Source organism: Pleurodeles waltl, chromosome 1_1 (genome assembly GCF_031143425.1).
Source record: "Pleurodeles waltl isolate 20211129_DDA chromosome 1_1, aPleWal1.hap1.20221129, whole genome shotgun sequence".
NCBI lineage: Eukaryota > Metazoa > Chordata > Amphibia > Caudata > Salamandridae > Pleurodeles > Pleurodeles waltl.
Window position 1 is genome coordinate 614,422,419 of NC_090436.1, and position 23,734 is coordinate 614,446,152.

General features: G+C 43.8%; 2 protein-coding genes across 3 annotated transcripts in view; one reads left to right on the forward strand and one right to left on the reverse strand.

Annotated features, from left to right (window-relative positions):
• The window catches only part of TMEM232 (transmembrane protein 232), a 756,305-nt gene extending 742,657 nt beyond the window's left edge, over positions 1-13,648 (reverse strand). The window contains exons 1-2 of one of the 2 annotated variants that reach the window (XM_069226429.1): positions 13,561-13,648; positions 12,838-12,977 (exon numbers count right to left, since the gene is read on the reverse strand). In XM_069226429.1, coding sequence (XP_069082530.1) covers positions 12,838-12,956 — 119 coding nt within the window. In that variant the 5' untranslated portion in view covers positions 12,957-12,977; positions 13,561-13,648. The remainder of the gene's footprint in view (positions 1-12,837; positions 12,978-13,560) is intronic. The other variant, XM_069226419.1, reaches the window with a different exon arrangement.
• Positions 13,649-13,709: 61 nt separating this feature from the next.
• SLC25A46 (solute carrier family 25 member 46) overlaps positions 13,710-23,734 on the forward strand; it is a 225,300-nt gene continuing 215,275 nt past the window's right edge. The window contains exon 1 of the mRNA XM_069226441.1: positions 13,710-13,755. The gene's annotated coding sequence lies outside the window, so the exon portion shown is untranslated. The remainder of the gene's footprint in view (positions 13,756-23,734) is intronic.

Here is a 23,734-nt window from a genome sequence, read left to right on the forward strand (position 1 = left end):
GGTTTAAAAGGGATCTAAAAGACGTATTTTCCACCATGGTAAACTCTATTCTTTTGGCATGGGCCCAATGTTTCAAGCCATAAAGGGCCAAACTTTTGACTTTAGCATTGTAATTTTCTACAGCAGGAGAGAGTGTTCTGGATGTGGTCCTCTTTGTTAGCTTGAGAACAGCTCCTGTTTCCTGCTGTAGCTTAAGTGCGCACTTACTTATGTGTAACATCCTGCTAATTCTTTGTGACAATCTCATGCCCAACTAAACAAAGGGCCTGATTTAGGTCTTGGCAGAGGGGAATACTCCATCAAAAACATGACGGATATTCCGTCTGCTTTATTATGATCTCCATAGAATATCAAGGGATTGTAAAAAGGCGGTCACATTTGTGATGGACTATTCCCCCACGCCAAGACCTAAATCATGCCCAAAATCTTGCACGTGCTCAAGCGGACGTTCTGCACTGCTTTGTAAGAATTGAGAACCATAATGTTGATTTTAATAACTTTTAGCTCAAGCCCTCTGTCAGCAAAGAATACTAAAAATCCAACTAAAAGGGCCTAGAGCACTACAGGAGTTTTAGAGATTAAAAGAGTGTCATTCGTGAACAGGAGCGTAGGAATTTTAGTGGCACCTATTTTTGGAGCATCATTGCTGGGGAAATCTAAAAACTGAACTAAGTCTTCGATATATAACATAAAAAGGAGTGCAGTCAGAATGCAGCCCTGGTGGATACCCTTCTCAACCCTGAAAGAATCAGGTAACCCTCCTTTATTCCCATACATAACACGAGCAATCTTACTTTCCTAGAGCCTGATTAGCATTGCTAAAATATTTTCAGGGACCCTCATAAGGCCCAGCATGCTCTATATAACATCATTCAGGGTGATGAACAATTTCTCATGGCGTGCGAGTATTAAATTAGGATCTACGCCTAGAGGAAGGAGGTTACTCATAGGCTCCAGTGTCTCAACTACCTTGGAGTACACCTGTTTCATTAACTTAGGGCGACCAGAGACATATTTCCACTTTAGTGCCTTCTTGTTATTAGTAGCCTGGGAGGCTTGACTTGCTAGCCTTAGGATTCGAGGTCAGAAGTCTTTTTAATGTACATTAAAGAGCATTATGGTCACTGTCGTCCCTCTCCATGACTGACATATCCCCCATAAATGGCCATAATTGGAGAGATAACAATATATAATCAATTCGGCTGGACTGTTTTAGCTTCTTAAATGTGTGCGCAACACCTTGATCTGGAAAAGATCTACCATTGCAGGCTCCAACACCCAACTTCAAGGTCAAGCCCCAAAAAATGGTTAGATAGAAGAGAGCATCTTTTTAGAGGAGGAAGATCTAGCTGTGGAATACACACTTCTTCCTGGGTTAGATCTACTTCTAAATTATCCAGAGGTTCGATGTCATGTTAAAGTCACCAGCAACAATTAACGGCACACCTTAGGATAGATTACCTAACAAATTCTCAAGTGTAGTTAAAATAGGAGAGTCCTTATTCGGGCCAAAAGATCTAGTATACACATTGAAAATGTAAACATGCTGGTTGTCCTTGGAGAATGAAAGACCTAATAAATATAGTGAATTCATACACAGACTCCTAACTCTGCAAATTAACACATTCTTCACCCAAGGCGAGGAAAACAAATCCTCATTGCAATTAAATCATCAGCAATGGCCCTAGATGCAAGGTTCTCAATATTGTCATGGTCCTCTCAAAGCATTGTGCATCAACGGACTCTCAAAATATATTGACGTATTATCGATGGACATGTACGAACAGCAAAAACAGAGAATCACTTAATTTGTTAAGTATTCATTATCCTCACTACAAAGGGAGGCTAGTAGGGCTGGCCTCCCAAGGGTCTTCACGGACCTGTGCTGCCAAAACGGAGAAATGATTGGTGCACGGGATTGCTGGCTTGTGCAAAACTGACGCTGAAATAGGTTCCTGGGCTAGTCCTGGTTTGACTTTGGAAGAATCAATAACTGCACAACCATTTATGGGGGTTCTCCACTTCCATGGCTGAGGACCCACTAAAGTCTCAATTTACCCTTGTTGGTTTGTGAATATTCTGGCTAGAGTTTTCCCTTTGGTGCTTGGTGTAGTTTGTATGGGAAGAGGCACAGCTTTTAAAATTGAATCAACTTCCTCAATTAGGTTATCGATTTCTTTCATTTCTGATGTTTAGGAGAGAGGCCCCCACAGCAGATTCAAGTGCTTTCCTTTTCCCCATTTCATACAGCTAAACAGCAACTACAGATGCGCACCCAACACTAAGTTAAAATAAATAAAATGGCCAAACAAAAGAAAAAAACAAGCAAGGCATCCTCCAATTTTAAAGCACAGCTCTAAGCTCCAGCAGATAACAATAGAGTATCAAAAACCATCCTCGAAAAAGCCAATGAAGCCCCAGTCTTGGCCCTCTCTTTGCTAGTTTGCAGCCTGTGTTGGACCACTTTTGAGTGCTGTGGTGGCACGCAAGACAGGGCAAGCGATTGCACCTCTCCTAGTGCAAGGGTTGTAAGGTGATGAAGTCCTCAATGGCCTGCTCCAAATTGCGGCTGAATCCTTGGTTTCTCTTCCCACACTGTGGGAGCGCTGGGGTGCTTTTGAGTGCAGCAGGTGGGACAGGGCAAGCGATGGCCCCTCTTCTGGCGCTAGTGTTGTTGGGAGATGAAGTCCTTCTAGTCTGGCCCCGAACTGTAGCTGAATCCTTGTTTTCTATTCCAGCACCGCAAGAGGGTTGGAGTGCTTTTGAACCCTGTGGCAGCAGGTGGGGCAGGACAAGTGGCGGGCCTTTCCTTGCGCTAGTGTTGTAATCTCGGTCAACAACTCTGCCTCTTGTCATTCAATCGCTCTATGTCTGCTGTTATCACCCAGTTGGGGCAGAGTACTCTGAAATCTAACACTGACAAAATGGAGGTCTGTAGTTCACTAATAATTGTCCTCTGAGTGCCTTTGCTGCACAGGTTTGGCAGCCCTCTGTGACAAATGCCCCCATTTAGTTGAGGTTGCAAGTAATCTGGTGTTCTATTTTAGATGACAATTTGTCCCTCTTACACAGGCTAATCATGTTTCTGTTGCCTTCCTATTCTTGCTGTGGGTACTATGCAAGATCTTGTCCCTACTTCCTTCTTTTGTGCATCAGGTGTTGGTCTTGGTGACTATCTTCAGTCAAATGGACTATTGTAACTCTCTTTTGTGGGCTCCCCTACAAGACTTTTATCTAGACTCCAGCATATATCAACTTCTGCAGCCTTGTTGGCTCTTGGTCAACCTTGCTACTCCTCTTCTTCTGCTGCCTTGGATTCATTGCACTGGTTGCCAGTCTTAAAGCTGATCTGTTGTCCTTTTATTGTGTTTACAGAACCTTCTATAAGATAAAGTTTCAAGTTAAAGCTTAATTTTATTGTTGCAGTTAATTAATACCACAATATTTTGGAAAATCACAGTTAAACATTACTTAAAACCATTGGCTAAAACCATTACTATATTAATAAGATCATTTTAATACTACATTCCATACTTATTACATTAGGATGGGGCTTAACTTTCCACTTATCGAGCTATCAGCCTCTTAAGTAAAACCATGAATATATTATTAAAATCATTTTAGCGCTACACTCCATATTATTCACATTAATTGCCATCAATCGAGCAATCTGCCTCTCTAGTCTACCCTTTCAATGTATTGAATATTATGGCAGATCAACAATATATTTCTTGTAGATGGGGTATGTTTTAGCATTCCAGACGCCTAGAACGATAAAGTCATTGGAGTACCTACAAGGTCTTTCCGGTTGCTGTTGATCCCAGGGTGATTAGAGTTTCGCTTTGATGCCACATAAAGTTTTTCATAGGATGTGTATGAAAGATGAGATTATTTTAGCCAATCAATGACGTTTGGCTTTCCTCCTGATGAACTTGTGGAGTCACTTGATTACAGGTTGACTGTCTCCAGGAATTTAACAAATTTACAGATTGATTGTGGGTCACCAGGATTGAAGCATTGGATAATTGCTTCTCTGCAAGTTTGAATATTCCTGGTGTTGAAGCAGCTCTTCAAATATTGTGACTGCAGCATGCGCAAGTATGGGCAGATACAAATCAGATGTATCAGATATTATTCTTTAACATTGAAGTGCCTGCACAGTGTCGAACCAGTATGTTTCAATGCTGGAAAGAAAGCCAAAGCTGGGATGTCCCCCTTGCGTAATACGCGCAGAGAACGGAATGCACATATAGGGAGAGATTGCAAAAGTAACATCCAAGCATGGGAGCAAACACTGTATTTGTTTTTGTCCTCTGGCAGGGATAACAGCTTGGTGGATCTATTGACCCCCTGCTCAAACGCATCCTATGGCAGAGTTGCTGCTCATAAGTCAGTGAGACTCAGCAACTTAACTGAGTAAAACAAATATTTATGATGTTCTGATTGCCTGTTGTTTTGCAATGCAGACTATAAATCTTGATTTAGTGAGTCTTGAGCACAGTTGATCTTATACCAACTCTTTACCGTTGCTGCTCTTCTGGCTAGATCTTGTTTGATGAGCCCAAATTCTAAACTAAATTGGGCTGGGGCAGGTTTTGAGGTAGTTTAAATACTTGCCTAAATGTATTGGTCTGTATTTTGTCTACTGTGTCTGCATCCTGGCCCCTCCTAGCTGAACTTCCATATGTGATCGTTGGCAACAGCTGTGTGGTGATGACTGATAAAAGTGGCTGCATTGATGGCCCTGTTTGTCTTTTTGCCAAGACAATGAAAGCATGGGTTTCAGAGATCCCATTCAACTTGATATATTGTTTGTGTTCCTTAAATGTCCCTCTTGAATCGAAGTATAAACACAAATATTTATAATTGGTAACAGAATCGAACTATGTGGCCTGTAATCGAAATGTTGGGCTATGTCCCAAAGGAGTGCCAAAATATATTGTTTTAGTTTTTGTCACGTTAACCTCTAGGTGATTATTGTCAGCATAATAAGTGGCTTTTGTAAACTCTCTTCAGTTTGACTATATAGTACAATGTCACCAGCATTTAATAAGTGGGAATGGCGAAGGGAACCCAATTTGGGAGGGTGGTTGTTTTCCTGGTCCAGAGCGGGCATGAGATCCACCATAAAGAGGTTAAAGAGGTGGGATGATAAAACGCATCCTTGTTTTAGGCCTTGAGACATAGGGATCTTTCTGGACAATCCTGTGCCATCTCCAGTTTTAATTTGTACCCACATATCCGAGTATAGTAGGTGAATAGCCCGCAACAGGGAGTCTGGGGCTTCCCATTTCTCAGTGGCAGCCCGTGCTTTAGAGCAGAGGGGCCACGCCCCCCCACCTTTTGCCCCTCATGAAGATTGTCTGTCAGACTGAACAAAGGTCAGCCTGACAGACACTCTCCATGTTCAGCTCAGGCAGCCAGGAGCAGACATGCGTGATTTGTGCACACTCCTGGCTGCCTGAGCTGAACTTTGCTGGGCTGAGGAGGTCACAGCTCCTATGAGCAAAGGTGCCTCGAGGCCCTCCCCTGGGTGAAGAGGAAAGCGTCACCAATTGACACTCTCCCTGGGCGCTTCAGGTTTAAGCCCTGAAGTGCCCAGGGCGAGTGTCAATCAGTGACACTTCGTCACAGAGTGGGGTGGAGTCAGCAGTCTCACTGACCCCATCCCACTCTGTGACTAGGCTGGGACTGCTGCCTTCCCTAATTGGCAGACATAAGGTCAGCCAATGAGGGAAGGCAGCAGTCCCAACCCTCCTGGGACCTGGAGGCTTAAGGTAAGTGTGTGTGTGTGTGTATGTGTGTGATGTTTTAAATTGAATGTTTGGTACGCGCATGCATGTTTGAGTGTTGTTAATGGATGTGCGGCTGTGCGTGCGTGTGTGTGTGAAAGAATGTGTGCGATCTTTTAAAAGAATGTTTTGGTGCGTGCGTGCATGTTTGAATGGTATGAGTGTTGTTAATGGATGTGCGTGCATGCGTGCGTGCGCGTCTGTGTGTGAAAGAATGTGTGTGTGTGAGTGTGTCGCCCGCCCCCCTGGCCGCCACTGCCATTTCTTTAGTTTAAGCCATAACAATTGCTAGTTTATGCGATCAAAAGCAGCTTTAAAGTCAATAAAAGCAAGGTGTTATTTTGATTTGTCCTGCTTACATTGGTCTGCAATAACAGCTATGATTAGTATGCTTGTACTTGTTCCCACTCCCTTTCTGAAGCCAGTTTGATTTGAGGGGATCTTTCAACAACAGAGATACGAAGTTCTTGGCTTCAGAGTCGAGGAAGGCGATACGTCGGTAATTAGCTGGATTTGCCCTATCCGCTGCCTTAAAAATAGGATGTATGATCGACCACTGTCAACTTTCTAAGATGTTCCCACTAAGGTGAACTTCTCTAAATAATGAAACCAGTGTTTTTTACCACAAATCAGTGTCTTCTTTAAAGATTGCCTATGGCAGGCTGTTTGGACTAGGGCCAGCTTCCAGACACCCTTTCCACAAAATTCTCTTCACTGATAATGGTGAGTATATGTTTTCAGTACCTGGATTCCCTGGGAGGTCAGTTAAGGTCAAAAAGGGTAGCAGGATGTTTCTTGCAGAATCCACTGCACTTGAAGGCTAGTGATGTAATGCAAAGGTAGTGGCAAGGAAGGAAACTCATGTTGTTTCCAGGAAGTTCGAGTTGTTTAAGGTTCTTGACAGACCATGAAACCTGTTTATAGTTTCCCAGAATTTTCTTGCATTATGTTGTTTAGCATTATATATTATTGAAGCCTGAAAGTCATCCTCCGCAGTTTATCTTCCCACAACTGTTTTTGTGTAGTTTCTTGAGCCCTTGAAGACGTGTCAACAGCAGGCTGCTGGAAGGACTATTATTCAGCAGCCTGACTAATATTTTGCACCCTTTTTTAGGTATAAACACCGCTGAGGAAGCTGAACTTTTGGTATTTTCCAGAGCTGGGAGTCTTGGTGCTTTTGTGTAGTATATGTAGACAATTGCATTAACATTTTAGCTTAGTCAGATATGGTTTCTGTCGACCATCGCACTCGTTTCAGATTCATCACTGTGTTCAGACCAAGGTATGGATGAACTTCATGCATGAGAGGGGCTGATTCTATTGTCAAATGCTGAAACACATGATCGCTGCTTGTGGTGTGTTTTATCTGAAAGTGTGTGACCAGCGGAAACAGGGACACTGAAACTATTCTAGAACCTTCTATACAACTGGTCCCAATTATCTTCAACATACATTGAAACACTATCTGCCTTCTAGAAACTTAGGTGGTCATTCTGACCCTGGCGGTCTTTGACCGCCAGGGCGGAGGACCGCGGGAGCACCGCCGACAGGCCGGCGGTGCTCCAATGGGGATTACGACCGCGGCGGTAAAGCCGCGGTCGGACCGGCACCACTGGCGGGGTCCCGCCAGTGTACCGCCGCCCCATTGAATCCTCCGCGGCGGCGCAGCTTGCTGCACCGCCGCGGGGATTCCGACCCCCCCTACCGCCATCCAGATCCCGGCGGTCGGACCGCCGGGATCCGGATGGCGGTAGGGGGGGTCGCGGGGCCCCTGGGGGCCCCTGCAGTGCCCATGCCACTGGCATGGGCATTGCAGGGGCCCCCGTAAGAGGGCCCCTACATGTATTTCACTGTCTGCTGCGCAGACAGTGAAATACGCGACGGGTGCAACTGCACCCGTCGCACAGCTTCCACTCCGCCGGCTCGATTCCGAGCCGGCTTCATCGTGGAAGCCTCTTTCCCGCTGGGCTGGCGGGCGGTCTGAAGGCGACCGCCCGCCAGCCCAGCGGGAAAGTCAGAATTACCGCCGCGGTCTTTCGACCGCGGAACGGTAATCTGACGGCGGGACTTTGGCGGGCGGCCTCCGCCGCCCGCCAAGGTCAGAATGAGGGCCTTAGTGGCATATTTACAAGAAAGTGGGCATCAACTATGATGTGCCACTTTTCTTGCACCGCCTGGACCCCTCTTACGTCACCATGGTAGTGCTGTATTTACAATACGGCGCACCATGGCACACTTTAGCAAAATAACATCAATAGTTTTGATACTACTGTGGTGCATTGGTTGACTAGCACCAAAAATTATGGTGCTAGTCCAGCAATTAGTGGGATGGCCCATTGGAAACAATGGGAGTCTCACTTTAACGCCTGGCTTTGGCATTTGGCCTTGCATTGTGCCACTTAGTAAATCTGGCGTGGGGAAAAGGCCTCCTTGATGCCGCATCAGTATGAAAAAATGACGCTAGGGTGGCACCAGGAGGCGCTAGGGGTTTGCAAATATGCCCCTGAATGTCCACTGACACATCTTGATTATTGCTCCCTAGGCTGAAGTGAGCATGCCTGGGAGGCAGATCTTTTACTGTTACAGAGGCTAGGCTGTGGAGTGCTCTTCCAGTTTTACCTGTGCAAGAATCAAGATATTTTGCTTTTCTGAAAAACATTAAAAGCTTGACCCTACCCCTCAGTAGCTTTACTTGGTATTCTGGCTTCTTCGACATGTCTTCTTCTGCAGCACCAGGATACCTTTTCAGTGAATAGCATGCACTATAAGCATAATACCATAACTTAAGATAACAATGAACCTGAATCAGTAGCAGGTCCATATCAAACTTTAACCAGTCTTTACTGACGCTCATGATTGCTCCTCACACTGATGTGTCCTGGAAATTAACACACCTATTTTAAATTGCTAGTTTCCGGGATACAAAAACAACATTTCTAGAAGAATACTTCAAATATAACATCTCAATTGAGGTTACATGCCAATTGATATGAGAGGCAGTTAATGCGTTTAACAAAAGGGAGTTTATAAAACCTTCTACTGCACTCAGGAAAGACCTTGCAGAGAAAGTAATTCTTCAACAACACTTGAGATGCAGCACAAACTGCAAGGGGGGATCTAATCTTCCAAATGAAAGGCAAAGTAGAACTAAGACTAATAAATGCATGGTCACTTGGTTTTAAAAAACAAAGATAATAACACAACTATTTTCTGACACAATCAGTATCACTCAAACCAGAAACCCAATTAGTGAAGGTAAAGGCTTTTTCAATACAGCATTAGAATCAAACCGAGCAAAATGTATATCTAAATATTATCATCCTCATAAACGTTTGCAAGCGAGGACAGTTCAATAGAACAGCCAATTGGCGATGAAGAGGTTAAACAATTACTGGCAATGGGGACGGTACAAGGACAGTTCCCAATCACATAGGAGGATATTCTCAGGACACTGTGGACAGTGCTTACTGGAAGCCATCCATGCTCAGGGAAAGAAGGTGTGTACACTGTGCACTCAGAAGGTATGTTGCTGAACTCTGCGCAATGCCAAAGCTGGGTGCCCTTGTGGTCTCGGGCCACGTTAATGGTTCTGTGATCGCAGTCACATGAAGGGGTGTGTTGGGGTCAGTTGAGGCACTACTCTGTGTCGGCGATGATGAATCTGTGGAATCCAGCAGCAGGCAAAGGAAGTGAAGCATAGTCGTCTTCTTTGCACGTTAACTGATGCCATGATTCTGAGGGTAGAGGCACGGGAAGCCTCTGAAACATGTTTCCCAAGACAGTGCATTATCCAGAGAACTTGACTGGTGGTTCTCGTCCAAGATAAAGCATGAGGCTTTCCTGTGATGTCAGTTCATGTTTAAATAGTGGCGGCCGGCAGCTTTAGGAGGGAGGGGGGCGGGAAACACACACACATTCTTTCACACACAGACACGCACGCACATCCATTAACAACACTCATACCATTCAAACATGCACACACGCACCAAAACATTCATTTTAAAAGATCGCACACACTCATTCTTTCACACACGCACGTACACACGCACATCCATTAACAACACTCATAACACTCAAACATGCACGCACGCACTAAACATTCAATTTAAAACATCACACACATACACACACACTTACCTTCAGCCTCCAGGTCCTCGGTGGGGGGTTGGGACTGCTGCCTTCCGGGAAGGCAGCAGTCCCAGCCTCGTCACAGAGTGGGATGGGGTCAGTGAGACTGCTGACCCCACCCCACTCTGTGTCGAAGTGTCACTGATTGACACTCGCCCTGGGCACTTCAGGGCTTAAACCTGAAGCGCCCAGGGAGAGTGTCAATTGGTGACGCTTTCCTCATCACCCAGGGGAGGGTCTCGAGGCACCTTTGCTGAGCCGAAGAGGTCACGCCCATAGGAGCTGTGACCTCCTCAGCCCAGCAACGTTCAGCTCAGGCAGCCAGGAGTGTGCGCAAATCGCGCATGCCTGCTCCTGGCTGCCTGAGCTGAACATGGAGAGTGTCTGTCAGGCTGACCTTTGTTCAGCCTGACAGACACTCTTCATGAGGGGCAAAAGGTGGGAGGGGTGGCCCCTCCGCCCTCAAGGACAGGCCGCCACTGTGTTTAAATCATATATACAAGAGGCAATCACAAGAGGAAGATGGTCACAATAATTGGTTTCGTATTTTTAAACTTGTTCATCTCCCATGATTGTGAACACAATCCCATATGTTCTCTATTGGTGTCCTCGATTATTTCAGATGTATCGCGGCTAAGACATACTGAGTGCATGAAAATTAACTTGCCCCCTCATTTATAAATCCAAGGGACACAAATTCATTTTGGTTTTGCAGAGGAGATTGATTTGCTAGTGGTACCCGATCTCTATAAATACAGCTTAGAATCTCACTTAAAAACTTTACTTGATTGGGAATTCAGCCATGACAAAAAATAGAAGGACTTGGGAGAGGCACATAGCAAACACACTAAAATATCTGGCATTTAGTTTGCCAAAACACTGCTAGAAGAAAGATACCCTCCTACAGACCACGTTAAGCACAATGGATTACTAGAAGTCAGCATTGACAAAATACAAACCCACATACCACCAGTTTTGAATTTGTAACATAATGAGTGCCTGTGCCCAAAGCACTGCTCAAAGGGCAGGCAGGGACCAGTGTTATTAAATGTTCCACGCTGAATACTAAGGCTGCAAAGACCTGAATCCCCCTCATGCCTATATTTAATCCACTGCCATATCATAGGCTCCCTGATCCCTGCCCCTTTATCTCACTCTTGCGGGTTCCTGCTTACTCCCTTGTTGGCGGTTTTTCCGTCTCGTCTTCCTTCTTCTTTCACGTTTGCGTGTTTTCCCCTGTTGCTCACAGGGAATGTCTAATAAACGCCGCAAACAACACTCCCACGCTTGTCTCTCGCTAGAAACGGAACTTTGTCCTAGTTTATGAGAATGAAAGTTTCCAGTAGTGGATTATCAGAGTTCAATCCACATTCATTCAGTTGGTTATGCGATAATGTGGCAAACCAACTTTCATAATCAGATGTTGACAAGACTGAAGAGAGAAATACTTAAGAGAACACCGAAGTAGATTCCAGTCCCTGTTAGCAAAGCACCTACAGGTTCAGGAGTACCTACGAAACAATATACTGGTGGTGGCTGATTCTCACGAATAAATTCTGGTGAAGCTGTGGCTATGTAGGTCAATGGTAGCATATTGGTGGTCATGTGGACTACAAGCCACTCTGGGATGCAATACTGTCCCATATTAAAATGTTGTACAATATACAGCTATCCCTAAAGCCTACTTTTATAATTTTGGGCGCCCAGCAAACAACAACACCTCAATCAACTCCTTCCCAATTGGTAATCTCGTATCACAAATCTTGCTAGCCATCAGAATAACACTGGCCCATATCCACATATAAACCCTCATTAAATATATGATGGAATACGATTTTGTATCTGGTGTTAATGAAAAAACATAACTGTAAGCAACAGAGACATTAGACGTATTGAATGAGCTCAATTTTTCCATCTCTTTTCAGGGGTCACAAACACTTATGGCTTTTACCAGCTAAGTGAATTAACTTCTTAACCTTATTTGTCATTACACAAAGACAACAATGCACAAATGTACTGCAGGTTTTAGCTACAACCAATTTATCGTTGGTTATATAATGTAAGCATGGTTACTGACTGGGCCATCCGGTGAATGATGTCACAACACATCGCACAACCACAGCTGACCTCATCGGAGCAAAGCACTATTTTAAATGTCCTCGTGTTGGTAATCGTTAGAGGTACAGGACTGGATAAAGAGAATTGCATTTTTTCCCTTCAGTGGATGATACTTTTGAAGATTCAGGAATATTGTGATTACATTATTTATCTGTACTTCTGCCTGCATTTACATTACTAATATACAAGTTGCTTTCAATACAAAAATGCTAATAAAGAAGAGTTAATGCCCCTCAGAAGCCTTGATTTCGCATTAGGTGGGGCTGAATTAAATACCTTATAGAATTCCACTCTGCCTTATCATGACTGGCCTGGTTTTCCCAGGTATGAGAATATGAGACCAGATTTTATTGGCTGGTAATTCAAATAATATTGCATGTTTTTTTGGCTGCAACAGCTGCCAACCATCGTTATACAGTCTCTGACAAACATGTTTGACACATTTCCAGGTCTGCGAGTCTTAGTAAATCTGGAAATGTGCCAAACTCCAGGGTGGATGCATGTGAACGCAACTGCTTCATCCATGAAACTCCTTCTTAATGTAAGATAATGAAATACAGTTCTGAATAATCATAAATTGGAGTACCGTTTTGTACAGTAGAGTGTAGAGTAGTTTTTATTTTGTGTTTTTACATGTAACCCTTGATTTAAACCCAAAACCTCAGGCCTCGCACAATGAGCTATGCTACTCCGTTAATAACTACAGGTTTCTACAGGCATTGCTTTCTCTGTGCTGCGATTCTGCTGTGTAATCTAGTCTCTGTTTACTCAAACACCTATTTGCTTCATTAAGACATACCTCGGTTCTTCACATGGACGATCCGTTGCTATTTCTAAATATTTCTGTTGAAAATCCTGATGCCGCCTTTGGGATATTATTCCAAATTTGTGAACCGGCGGCACTTTAATGATCGGCATTCTGTCTTTTTGAAGGTCACTCTATAAGTAAATTACAATTGAAACGAAAACACACTATTTATAAACAACTGCAAAAAATGCTTACATCAAACCACCCCTACTTGCAGGTCAACAAAATGCTATCTCCTATTTCTGAAACGCTTAATTAAAAGTGCTTACAGAGCAGCTTTATATTTAAGAAATACGTGATGTGCTAATTCATGCCAGTGTGTTATAATTCCGAACAACAATATAGTAGAATAGTCAGTTTAGAACACTTACTTTAGCTGTCAGGTATGTGATATTAATGTCAAATATATGAATGCATGCTTCAATATGTATTTTGTGAATAGAACAAAAGGCTGACAAATAGCAAGCACAAATAAAGTAAATAAAAATATGATGTAATGTCGCATTTCACGTAAATTCAAGACGAAAATACAAACTTTTTCCAATCAATGCATTCGTCTTGGAAGTAACATTACAGTCAAATCAATCTCTCACGGTTTCTCTGTCCTTCTTAACTTTTTCTCTCTCTCTTGCACGCTCTCCAAACTCTCTCACTCTCAAGGTCACCGAATTACATCTAGCATTCTGTGCTTAAAATCTGTGACAGGTTACTTACTGTGATTATTAATCTCTGCACACAGCAGATAATAATTTTAACAGCATTCAGAACCCGCGCTCACATGGACTCGTTTTACCGGTCAGTCAGAGGGCCGTATTGTTGTAGCAACCGGTGCCCTAGCAACAGCTCTGCTCGCCATGCTGTTAAGAAGTAAATCCCGCAAACGGACCCCTCTTCCCTGTTTAAAAGCAGGTGGGTACATGTGGTTACACAAGAGGTTGCCCCATAAACGCATTTGTAATTTTATGTTTAACGACCTGTCTCTCGGTAACAATAAAAGTCGCAATTTTTCTAGAGTAAGCCCCCTAGAAGCAATACATTCTAAGGAGCGTGACATGATTAGAAAGGCAAGTTCGGAAACTGAAGTTATGATTCTCCTGCGCGACTTTATGGACCAAGGGAGGTGTAATCCCTGCTCACCGCTGAACCCCTAAATATTGATTTAAATTTAGACACGGAGAGCTTATTTGGTTTTACAAGGGTGACCTGTGCTTTAAATGGGAAACAATAAGTTCCGGTACTCAACAACTTTAACGGAGAGGGTGGGGATTTGTAGGGTGACCACCCCTCCGTAAATTTCACGGACTGTCCGTAATTTCGCCCTGCTGTCCGTTGTCCGTGATGAAAGCTTTAACAGACGGCATTTGTCCGTAATTTTAGCCTTTCACCTAAAGGGCAATGGGGGCAGGGCGAAATTAAGGGCAGAGGAGTTTCCCCAGCTGGGCTGGAAGGCAGAGGGTCTCCTGTGCTCTGAGGGAGGGGCAGACAGATAGGAATCAGACCCTCTTGCCAGGGGGTCTCCTTCCCTAAAGACATGCAAATGTGGGCAACTGGTAAATCTGCAAATACAAAGGGGCTTGAAACCTGCATTGACTTTACTAAAAGGAGTCATTTGAAGTTTTCTGGTGGCAAAGATATTTCTTTCAGAGAGGTATTGTAATGGTGTTCCAAGGTGAGCTGTGGAGTGTGTGGTTTTAATGGAGTGTTCTAATTTTTTTTATCCTAGGTATAAACTGTATATTATTCAAATCTGTATTTGAGAAGCACTTTTTTTTTATTTAACTGAAATGTATTTGCGCATTTTGTAGCAGCCTTTATTATGATGTAATTGTATTTTTCACAGTTCTTTCAGGTACCTCGGTACCTCATAGTACTAACAAACATTGGCAAAGCCAATAGATCTCATCTACGAAAGAGTTATTGGCTTTGCTAATGTGTTTTAGCCATTAGCCATGTCATACACCAGAGTAGCTGCTGTTCAGCATGGCTTAAAGCTAGTGGCATAGTGGTGTGGAGTGGAGTAGAGTAGCATAGGAGCAGTGGCGTACAGCCCAGTGGTGCAAAGTACAGTGCAGTGGGGTACAGTGCAGTTGTTTAGAGTGCGTTAGCGTAGAGTGCAGTGGCATGGAGTGGCATGGGACAGAGTAGAGTGGCGTAGAGTGCAGTGGAGTAGAGTGGCATACAATAGAGTAGCAGAGAGAGCAGTAGTGTAGAGTGGTGCAGTGGCATAGATTGCAGAGTAGACTCACATTGCAGGGAGTGCAGTGGTGTAATGTAGAGTGGTGCAGAGTAGGGCAAAGTGCTGTAGAGTGGAGTGATGCAGAGTAGAGTGGCATAGAATGCAGTAGTACATAGTACATTGGTGTATAGTACGGTGGTGGAGAGTGCAACACTGCAGAGTAGAGTGTCAGTGCAGTGATGTAGAGTGGAGTAGAGTGGCACAGAGCAGTGGCGTAGAGTACAGTGGTACAGAATAGAGGGCAGTGGTGTATAGTGCAGTTGTTTAGAGTGCACTGGCGCAGAGTGCAGTGGCATAGAGTGGCATGGGGTAGAGTTACATAGAGTGCAGTGGAGTAGAGTGGCATACAATAGAGTAGCAGAGTGCAGTAATGCAGTGGTGCAGTGTCATAGAGTGCAGAGTAGACTCATGTGGCATAGAGTGTAGTGGTGTCGAGTGGTGCAGAGTGGAATATTGTAGAGTGGTGTAGAGTAGAGTATAGTGCCTAGAGTGCAGTGGCATAGAGTAGAGTGGTGTAGAGTGCAGAGTTGCAGAGTAGAGTGTCAGTGCAGTGGTGTAGAGTGGTACAGAGAAGAGTGGTACAGAGAACAGTGGCATAGAGTACAGTGGTGCAGAGTAAAGGGCAGTGCAGTTGTTTAGAGTGCACTGGTGTAGAGTGCAGTTGCATAGAGTGGCATTGGGCAGCGTAGAGTGGCATAGAATGCAGTGGAATAGAGTATGTTGGTGCAAAATGCAGTAGTACAGGGCAGAGTGGTTTTGAGTATAGTGGCGGCCAGAGCAGTGTTGCAGAGTGTCAGCTTGCAGTGGTGTAGAGTGCATTGAACTAGAGTGCAGTGGTCAGAGTGGTATTGAGTACAGTGGCGTAGAATAGATTGTTTCAGAGTAGAGTGCAGTTGCATAGAGTGGAGAGGTGCAGGGTAGAGTGCAGTGGCATAGAATGCAGTGGCACAGAGTGCAGTGGCATAAAGTAGATTATTTAACAGTAGAGTGAGGTGGCTTAGAGTGGAGAAGTGCAGGTTAGAGTGGAGTTGCATAAAGTGGCATAGAGTGTGATGGCATAGAGTAAAGTAGTGTAGAGTGCCGTGGCATAGACTGCAGAGGTGCAGAGTAGATTAGAATGATGTACAGTGTATTGATGTAGAGTGCAGGGGCATAGAGTTGAGTGTTACAGAGTAAAGTGCATTAGCATAGAGTGTATTAGCTTAGAGTGCAGTGGCGTACAGTGCAGCATTGCAGAGTGGCAGAGAGTGGAGTTGTGCGGATTAGATTGGTGTTGCCTAGACTGGAGTGGTATGGCGTGCAGACGAGCAGAGCACAGTGGTGTAGAGAGGCGCAAAGTGCGGTGGCTTAGAGTAGAGTAGTACAGAGTAGAATAGAGAGGCATAGTGTGAAGTAGCATAGAGAGCAGTGGCATAATGTGGAGTGGTTCCGAATGGAGAAGAGAACAGTGGCATGGAGTGGCGTAACGTGGAGTGATACAGAGTAGGGTGCAATTCTGATATATTCTGAAGTCTATTTAAATGTTGTCATGTGATAGAAAAAACTCTTTCCTAACCCCAGTATCCAGCAAGGTTGTTGCATAAATCCTCTCACTTTGAAGTCAGAAAAAGGAAAGTAAACACTAAGTTCCCACCGAAGACAAAGCCTGACATTTGACTTTGTTATTTGAATGCACAGCAAATATGATAAGATAAGAACAAGATTTACAGGCCTGTTTACAGAAAGGGAGCACTCGGCAGGATACTGTAAATAAGGTTTTGGCAAGGGAAGGGACGAATTCAAGCTGCATAGCCTAAAACAAATAAAGCGAGCAAATTGAAAGCAACAAATTGTGAGTTACAAACCACAAGGCCAATGGCAAGCAACGGGCAGAATGCATTCACAAGGAAGCACTATGAATTTACTTAAAGTGACAGCTGTGGGATACTTTGTGGGGGAAGTCCAGTATTTTAGTCCATATCTTGCAGAGGTTTGGCTACATCAATCACCCAGGTAGTATGACAAGAAGACCTGGAGTGGTTTCCATGTTGCAGGATAGGTCTGTACACCCATTCTATCAGTTTGCCACCATTTCCTATGGTACAGAGCTTCTGGCACACCTCTTGTAGGGTTAGTGCTAGGTAGCAGACATGAAATAGGGCATTTAATGATTATTTAAGGTGGTTGTAAGTAAGGAGTTGACCGGGGTGAAGATGGTAGTCTGCCACAAGGGTTTGGAAATTTAGTAGCTCACTGTTCAGAAACAAAGTCCCCAATTTTAAGACACCTGCAACATGGCACTGATGGAGTTGCTCTGAGCACAGCCATCCTGTGCGAGTGGGAAGGCTTAGCAAATGTAGTGCAGGAGCATAGGGTTTCTTCGTGTCAGTGAGTTTACAGGTTCTGGCAAGGTAAGAGAAAGACATGCATGATAACCCCGGATGGTGATCCATAGAATGGTCAGTAGGAAACGATGAGCAGTGCTTTAAGCCTTCCTTAAAAGTCTTTACTGGTAAACCCCATCTCATGCAGGGAGGTGGGCAGAAAGCCAGTGAGCCACCCATTGGACATCTGCAGCTGAATAAAAGCATTCTAAGTCCAGAAGATCTAATCCACCGCAGTCACAGTTAGCTTTAGAGTGGAAAGAGCTCCCGATGGCGCCGCAGCGGCCAAATCAGATGTGTGGCCTGTCTGAAGAAGGAATGAAGGACGAGCAGGGGAAGGTTTGCAAAATAATACCATCATTCGGGTAGCACACCATCTTCGCTAGTGCCACATGGCCTCTACAGAAAGCAGAAGAGAAGACCAAAAAGCAAACTGGGCTTGGAGGGACCGTTGGCTCTGCCGAGATTTTAATCCTGGAAATCAGTGTAAGAATGGTAGATAATAATCACTAGGTATCAAAAGGTAACTGGTTCCCAGTTCAATCTGAGATCTAATTGTGTATGAAGGCGAAAACAGTGCTATATGTTAAAGAAACACTAATTACATTTTAAAATGTGTAAATTTTGTTTGTGCAATTTACATCCCAAATATTTTGAAGATTCTATGTGTACTTGATACTTAGGGATTACCCAGATCTCTAGTTTGGCTTTTGCTCAATTTCAAAACCATATAAAGACATGGACTAAGCGGGCAATTGCCTTGCACAATGTTGAAAGGGGTCTGGCCCCTGCTCACCCTTCCCAAGCACTAACAGCGAACCATTGCACCAGAAGAGTTTGCCAAGGTGGATGGGTGTTGATTGTTCAACCACTTGACAGTGCCCCTTCTGTTTCGCTCCTGTGTGCAGACAACTCCCCAGGTACCCAATACCTTCAAATAGTCTTGGTGGACCCATCTTGTCTGATTTTACGAATTGTCCCACCTTGTTCTTCTCTTCTTTATTTATCCAGTTGTTAGCAACAACCCTTTGAATTACTTGCCGTGGATCTCCCATTTGATCTCGATTTCATCCTACTCTTTTATTATCTTTGATTGGTAGTCCGGGCTCCCATTTCTGAGATAAATGTAGAGTCCCAAACATACACTCTAGTGCAGTGAGACTACAGACAAGTTATGGGTAAATCACATCCTGTCATTAGGTGTGAGACTGTCACCCACACCATCTGCCCTGCCTTTAAAAAAGAAATTAGGTTGAAAGTCCATGGGCGGTTGGGGTAAGCCAGATGTTTTTGTTCAATTTGTTTAAACTAGCATAAGGTTAAGTACCTTAATGTTTCCCAGGGGTTTTGAAATGTTCAGAAACATAATCAAAATGTTGCTGTTACTTTCTCTTCAGGAAAGATCGGGTAGATTTGGGTAGGGGTGATGGCCTTGCCGTGAAGGGATTAATTTACTACTGAACAAGGACGTAATGTGACACCTGAATGTAGCACACCAGGAGGCAATCACAAAAGGTCCACAGTGAATAAATAGTGCTATGTTAAAAAAGAGTACATAAATGCACTGACAACATAGTGAGGCATGGCCTCTCTTGCGTGTGTCTGTAAAACTGACGTTTGTTCTTGAATTTTTGTCCTGAATTTTGACCCTTTGTCCTGAATTTTTGTCCTGAATTTTGACTCTTTGTCCTGAATTTTTTACAGTCCTGTCCAGAATTTGCCTCAATGCCAGGTGGTCACCCTATTGGGGCGGTGCTGAAGAAGTGGTTAGGAGTCAACCATTTAATGATACTGTGGGCTATGTGTGAAAGAAACATGCATTTTGATAAACCATGATCCGTTTCTACTTAGGAGATTGAGGTGAAGAGATTTGCCCAAGTGGGGTACGCAAGGCAGGCCCTGTGAGAGGTGTTCTGCGGGATTTCATTTTTCCTTGGTACGGATTTGGCTGTGGCCTCAAGCCAAAGCCATACTCACTTGCACAGATCTGCACGCAGTCAAGAGCACAGGGACAGAGTCATAGACAGGGCAATGTGTCATTGAAAGGAGATTATTACAGGGCCGGCTGTTTTTGAAGGTTGAAGCTGTGGCACAGCTATTGTATGAAGCTGCTGTCTCCCCTTTTCCTACCCATTAAACATCTCTTTTCCATGCCCGTTTAATCTTACAGCTTGCCTTTTGTCTGTCTCTCATAACTAAACCTTTCCTCTGCCAGTTTCTCCTTTCTGTCTCTCACACCTTGCACCCATTTTCCGTGCCATATATTTACCTATCCACAGTCCCTCGTTCTCTCCGCTGCCTTCTCTATCTTACTCGCTTGTGTCCTGTGTCTTCCTTTCCTATGTTTCTCTCCTCCTTCACTCAGATGCCTTTTTTATTCTCTTCCTCTTGTTTTTCTAGAGTTTCTTCATCTCTTCTTTTGCGAGAAGAATGTTTAACCAGTTGATCTTACCTCAACCATATCTGTGTTCATTAATAAAATTACACCTGCAGTGTCTGCAGATAATTAATTCATCTACTATAATAGACAACATCCTAATCTTGAGATCATTCAAGATCGCACCCACTGATGGAATTACGGCACCAAAAATATCTTCTACAGTCTCTGAAGCTCTAGCTCTTCTCCTGAATCTGGTTCTTGATTTCGCATCCCAGACTGGGTCATTAAAATGGTCAACATGATACATTTTTGGAAAAACGTCTGCTAGGTAACATGTACCATGTCAGCATTTCAGCAGCTTGTAATATGCATTCTTTCTACATATGAAATAAGCACCTGTATGGTGGGGTCCTGTACAGCTAACATAAAAGTCCAAACACTCTGAAACAAAAAATGCATATCATCATTCAATAGTTCCAGAAAAATTTGTGTCAGGCTGCGATCTTGGTCTATATACAAATAACTTCCCTACATGTTGCAATCTAAAGCCAGGAATTCTTGATTTCCAGCCACTGAATGTGTTTCATCTTTTCCCCAATTTTGTAAAACTATTCCCTTTTCTATTTTAGACTTCACAGCCCTTCTCCTCTTTTCAGTTTGTCCAATGAACTCCTTCTCCATAGGGGTAAGAATGCAAGTCAAGTTGTTCTTGTGGGCATAAACTGCCCCAAGTGTCAATGTAGGCTCAAAGAAACCTTGCACTGTGTCAATATTGTTCGTCTTTGCTAAGTTGCTCAAATGTTTCATAGTTGGGACAATTGAAAACACTAAATTAAAAGTAGGTAAACATATTGATAATACTCCTGGTGATACAAAAGTGTTAATAACAGACTACAGGAAATTCCATAGGTTAGGGGTAAAACTATGATAAATGATTCCCACACCTGAAGGCAACTGTGTGCATATGTAACAATCTCTAACCGCTATGGTATCTATGTATTAATATTACAATTTATAAAACACATTTGCATATAAATCTCCTCTAGAAACATCAGTGTGCAAGTATTTACCATTGTATAGGGGATCTTAATTTGCTATGGGATTTACTAAACTCAGGACACTTGTAGGTTGGACCTTCTCTAAATTACATAGTGTGAGTAAGCTCAGTCCAATGAGCAATAACGTAATCATGATAACTGTCACAATCACTAAAACTATGCATATGTATTTACATTTACTATCGCTATTCTGATTCGACTCCACGGGTTCTCTAATTTCAGACCAAAAATCCAAATTCAAAATTCAACAGTGCAAAGCGACTTTAATGTATCACTGTCTCTTTTCAGTTCTTTTTATTTGTGAGCAAAGCAAAAATCTAAAATATTCTCTTCAATGTTTAAATTATTCCCAAAACATTTCTTGATCTTCTAGCATGTTCATCAATGCAAATGTTTAAAAAGGCTTCTAAGAAAAGTTAAAATGTCTCTAGTAAAAGCATAGCTCATAATCACTAACAGTCATTCTTCATCAAGAGGCAGTGAGATTTCAAACTTCAGCTCCACCACAAGTTCAAATTCAAGAGTATTGAACTAGATTCAAATTGTTATCGCAACAGGTTGCAGACTCCTTCTCCCAGTCATCAGCAGCAAAATATGTCCATTCAGGGGCTGAGTATTTTTACTTTAGTACTCTCCTTCTCTTTGATCTTGAGTTTACTCGACCCTCAGCATCACTATCATTTTAACTTGTGTCCTCAGTTTTTTCAACAGTCGTTTGAAGCACTTCACTGCTGGCACTGTTTGTTCTCTTGGCCAATTGTCTCCTGGTACAGCTGTTTTACTTACAACAACTGATCCTCCGTCAGCATCTGTGCTCGCATGAGTCAACTGATTCTGTTTCGACCCTTCTGTACCATCCACTGTTGTTGACTCCCTCAGTACCCCATTAGACCATACTTGTGCTGTAGCAGCCACTTGGCCAGCCCCAACAGCTTGATTATCCTGATCCCTCTCACTCACTGTAACGGACCCTTCTGGAACAGGTGCTGTATCAGCTAGGGGACCTGGAACTTTGTGAGTGTGGCTCGCGTGTACCTAGTTAGGGAGACCAGCGCACTTCAAAGCTGTAGTGGTTACCAAAATAATCTGATGAGGACCATTCCAACTCGGTTCCAGGCACATTTTCCTTACATGCCTTTTCACCACAAACCAGTTGCCTGGATATAGGTAATCGCAAAGCTTCTGCTGTGGTTGTACTGTAGCTTCTCCAACCTGATGAGACAAAGAACGAACCACGTCAGCCAGTCCTTTGTAATAGTCCAGCACCAAGTGTGAGAAACTGGGGCTGATTGCAGAGGCCCCCTAACATTTTGCCCCCATTTTCCACTTTATGCTGGTGTTTTCCTGACTCTGATGGTGCCCTGGGTACTGCTAACCAGTCCCAGGGCCTGTGCTCTGTGTAAAATGGATATGCAAATTAGGCTAATTATAATTGGCTAAGTTAACCTACCTATAAGTCCCTAGTATATGGTAGGGCATGTAGGTTTAGGGACCACAGCATAGGTGGTGCACACCTAGGTGCATTGCTGAGGTGCCCAGTGTCATTTTAAAAGCAAGCCTGCCTTGCTGGCTGCTTTTAAATTAAAGTTATATGCAAATTCGACTTTGGAATTAAAGGTACTTCCAAAGTCTTAAACTACCTTATTTTTACATATAAGTCACCCCTAAGGTGTGCCCTATGTGCCCCTAGGGCTGGGTGCCATGTAACTATAAGCAGGGACTTTATAAAAATAGATTTATAAGCCCTGGTGAGGTAAAAACAGCCAAATTCGTTTTTCCCTCATTGAAGTAAATGGCCTTCATAGGCTAGAATGGGCAGACTTTATTTTAAATTTTAAAGTCTCCTTAAATGTTACATACCAAGAATTTGGTATCAAATTGATTGTTATAATAAATCCCACAACTTCCAGTTGTTGGATTTAATATAACTAGTGCAGGTAAAAAGTTTAGACTTTACCTAAAAAGTTGCCAATTTCAGCTCTGCATTGTTTTTGCTGCTGTGCTCTGATTGGCCAGCCTGCAGCAGCTTCTGCCAGGCCACTTTAATGAGGTGTGAAGTGGCCTGGCTTTACACAAAGGAATGTGCTTGGGGGAGAGAATCTCCCCTCAGCAGATGGGGAAGCAGGAAGGGGGAGGGCTGCCAAACTGGTCTTCAAAGGCAGAGAAGGACATCTGGAGCACCCAGCAACACCCCCACATCCTGCAACCCCAGACAGCTAGGTGCCCCCTTGATTAGATTAGGAGAGGGCAGGAGAGGGGTGTGTTTATGATTTTTAGCCACACCAGTGGGTGGGCTCAGCCAGATCTCTCCTCCAAAAATCAGATTCATCCATTTTGGATTTTTAGAGACTATTGCCTTCTGGGATGGATTTTTGCCACACTTCCCAGGAAGTGGTCATCACAGGGGGACGACCCTGTCCCTGATTGGAGGACCAGGGCCCCCCTGCTTTTCACCCAGGAGCAAGGATAAAACTGGCAGACCTGCACCCACGCCTCAGATCCCCACCAAATTTCAAGAAGAAAGAACTACAAGGAGAAGAAGGACTGCCCTGCTGGACCCCTGGCCTGCACCTGGACCCTGCACTCAGAAAGACTGCACCAGCTGCACACTTGGGCTTCACCACAAGAAGGACTTTGCCTGGCTTCCACTGGTTCAAGGAGGGACTCCCTGTTTGCTACAGGTGAAAAATTGCTAACCAGAGTCCCCTGCACCAACTCCTGAAAAAGTGACCAGCTGACCACTGCCCAGTGGCCAAAAAGGAGTTTGCGCCAGGTGCACTCTGGGAGTTGAAGTCCGCACTTCCCAAGGACCATCACAGAACTTCTGGACCCTTGGGGTGAGCTGTGGACC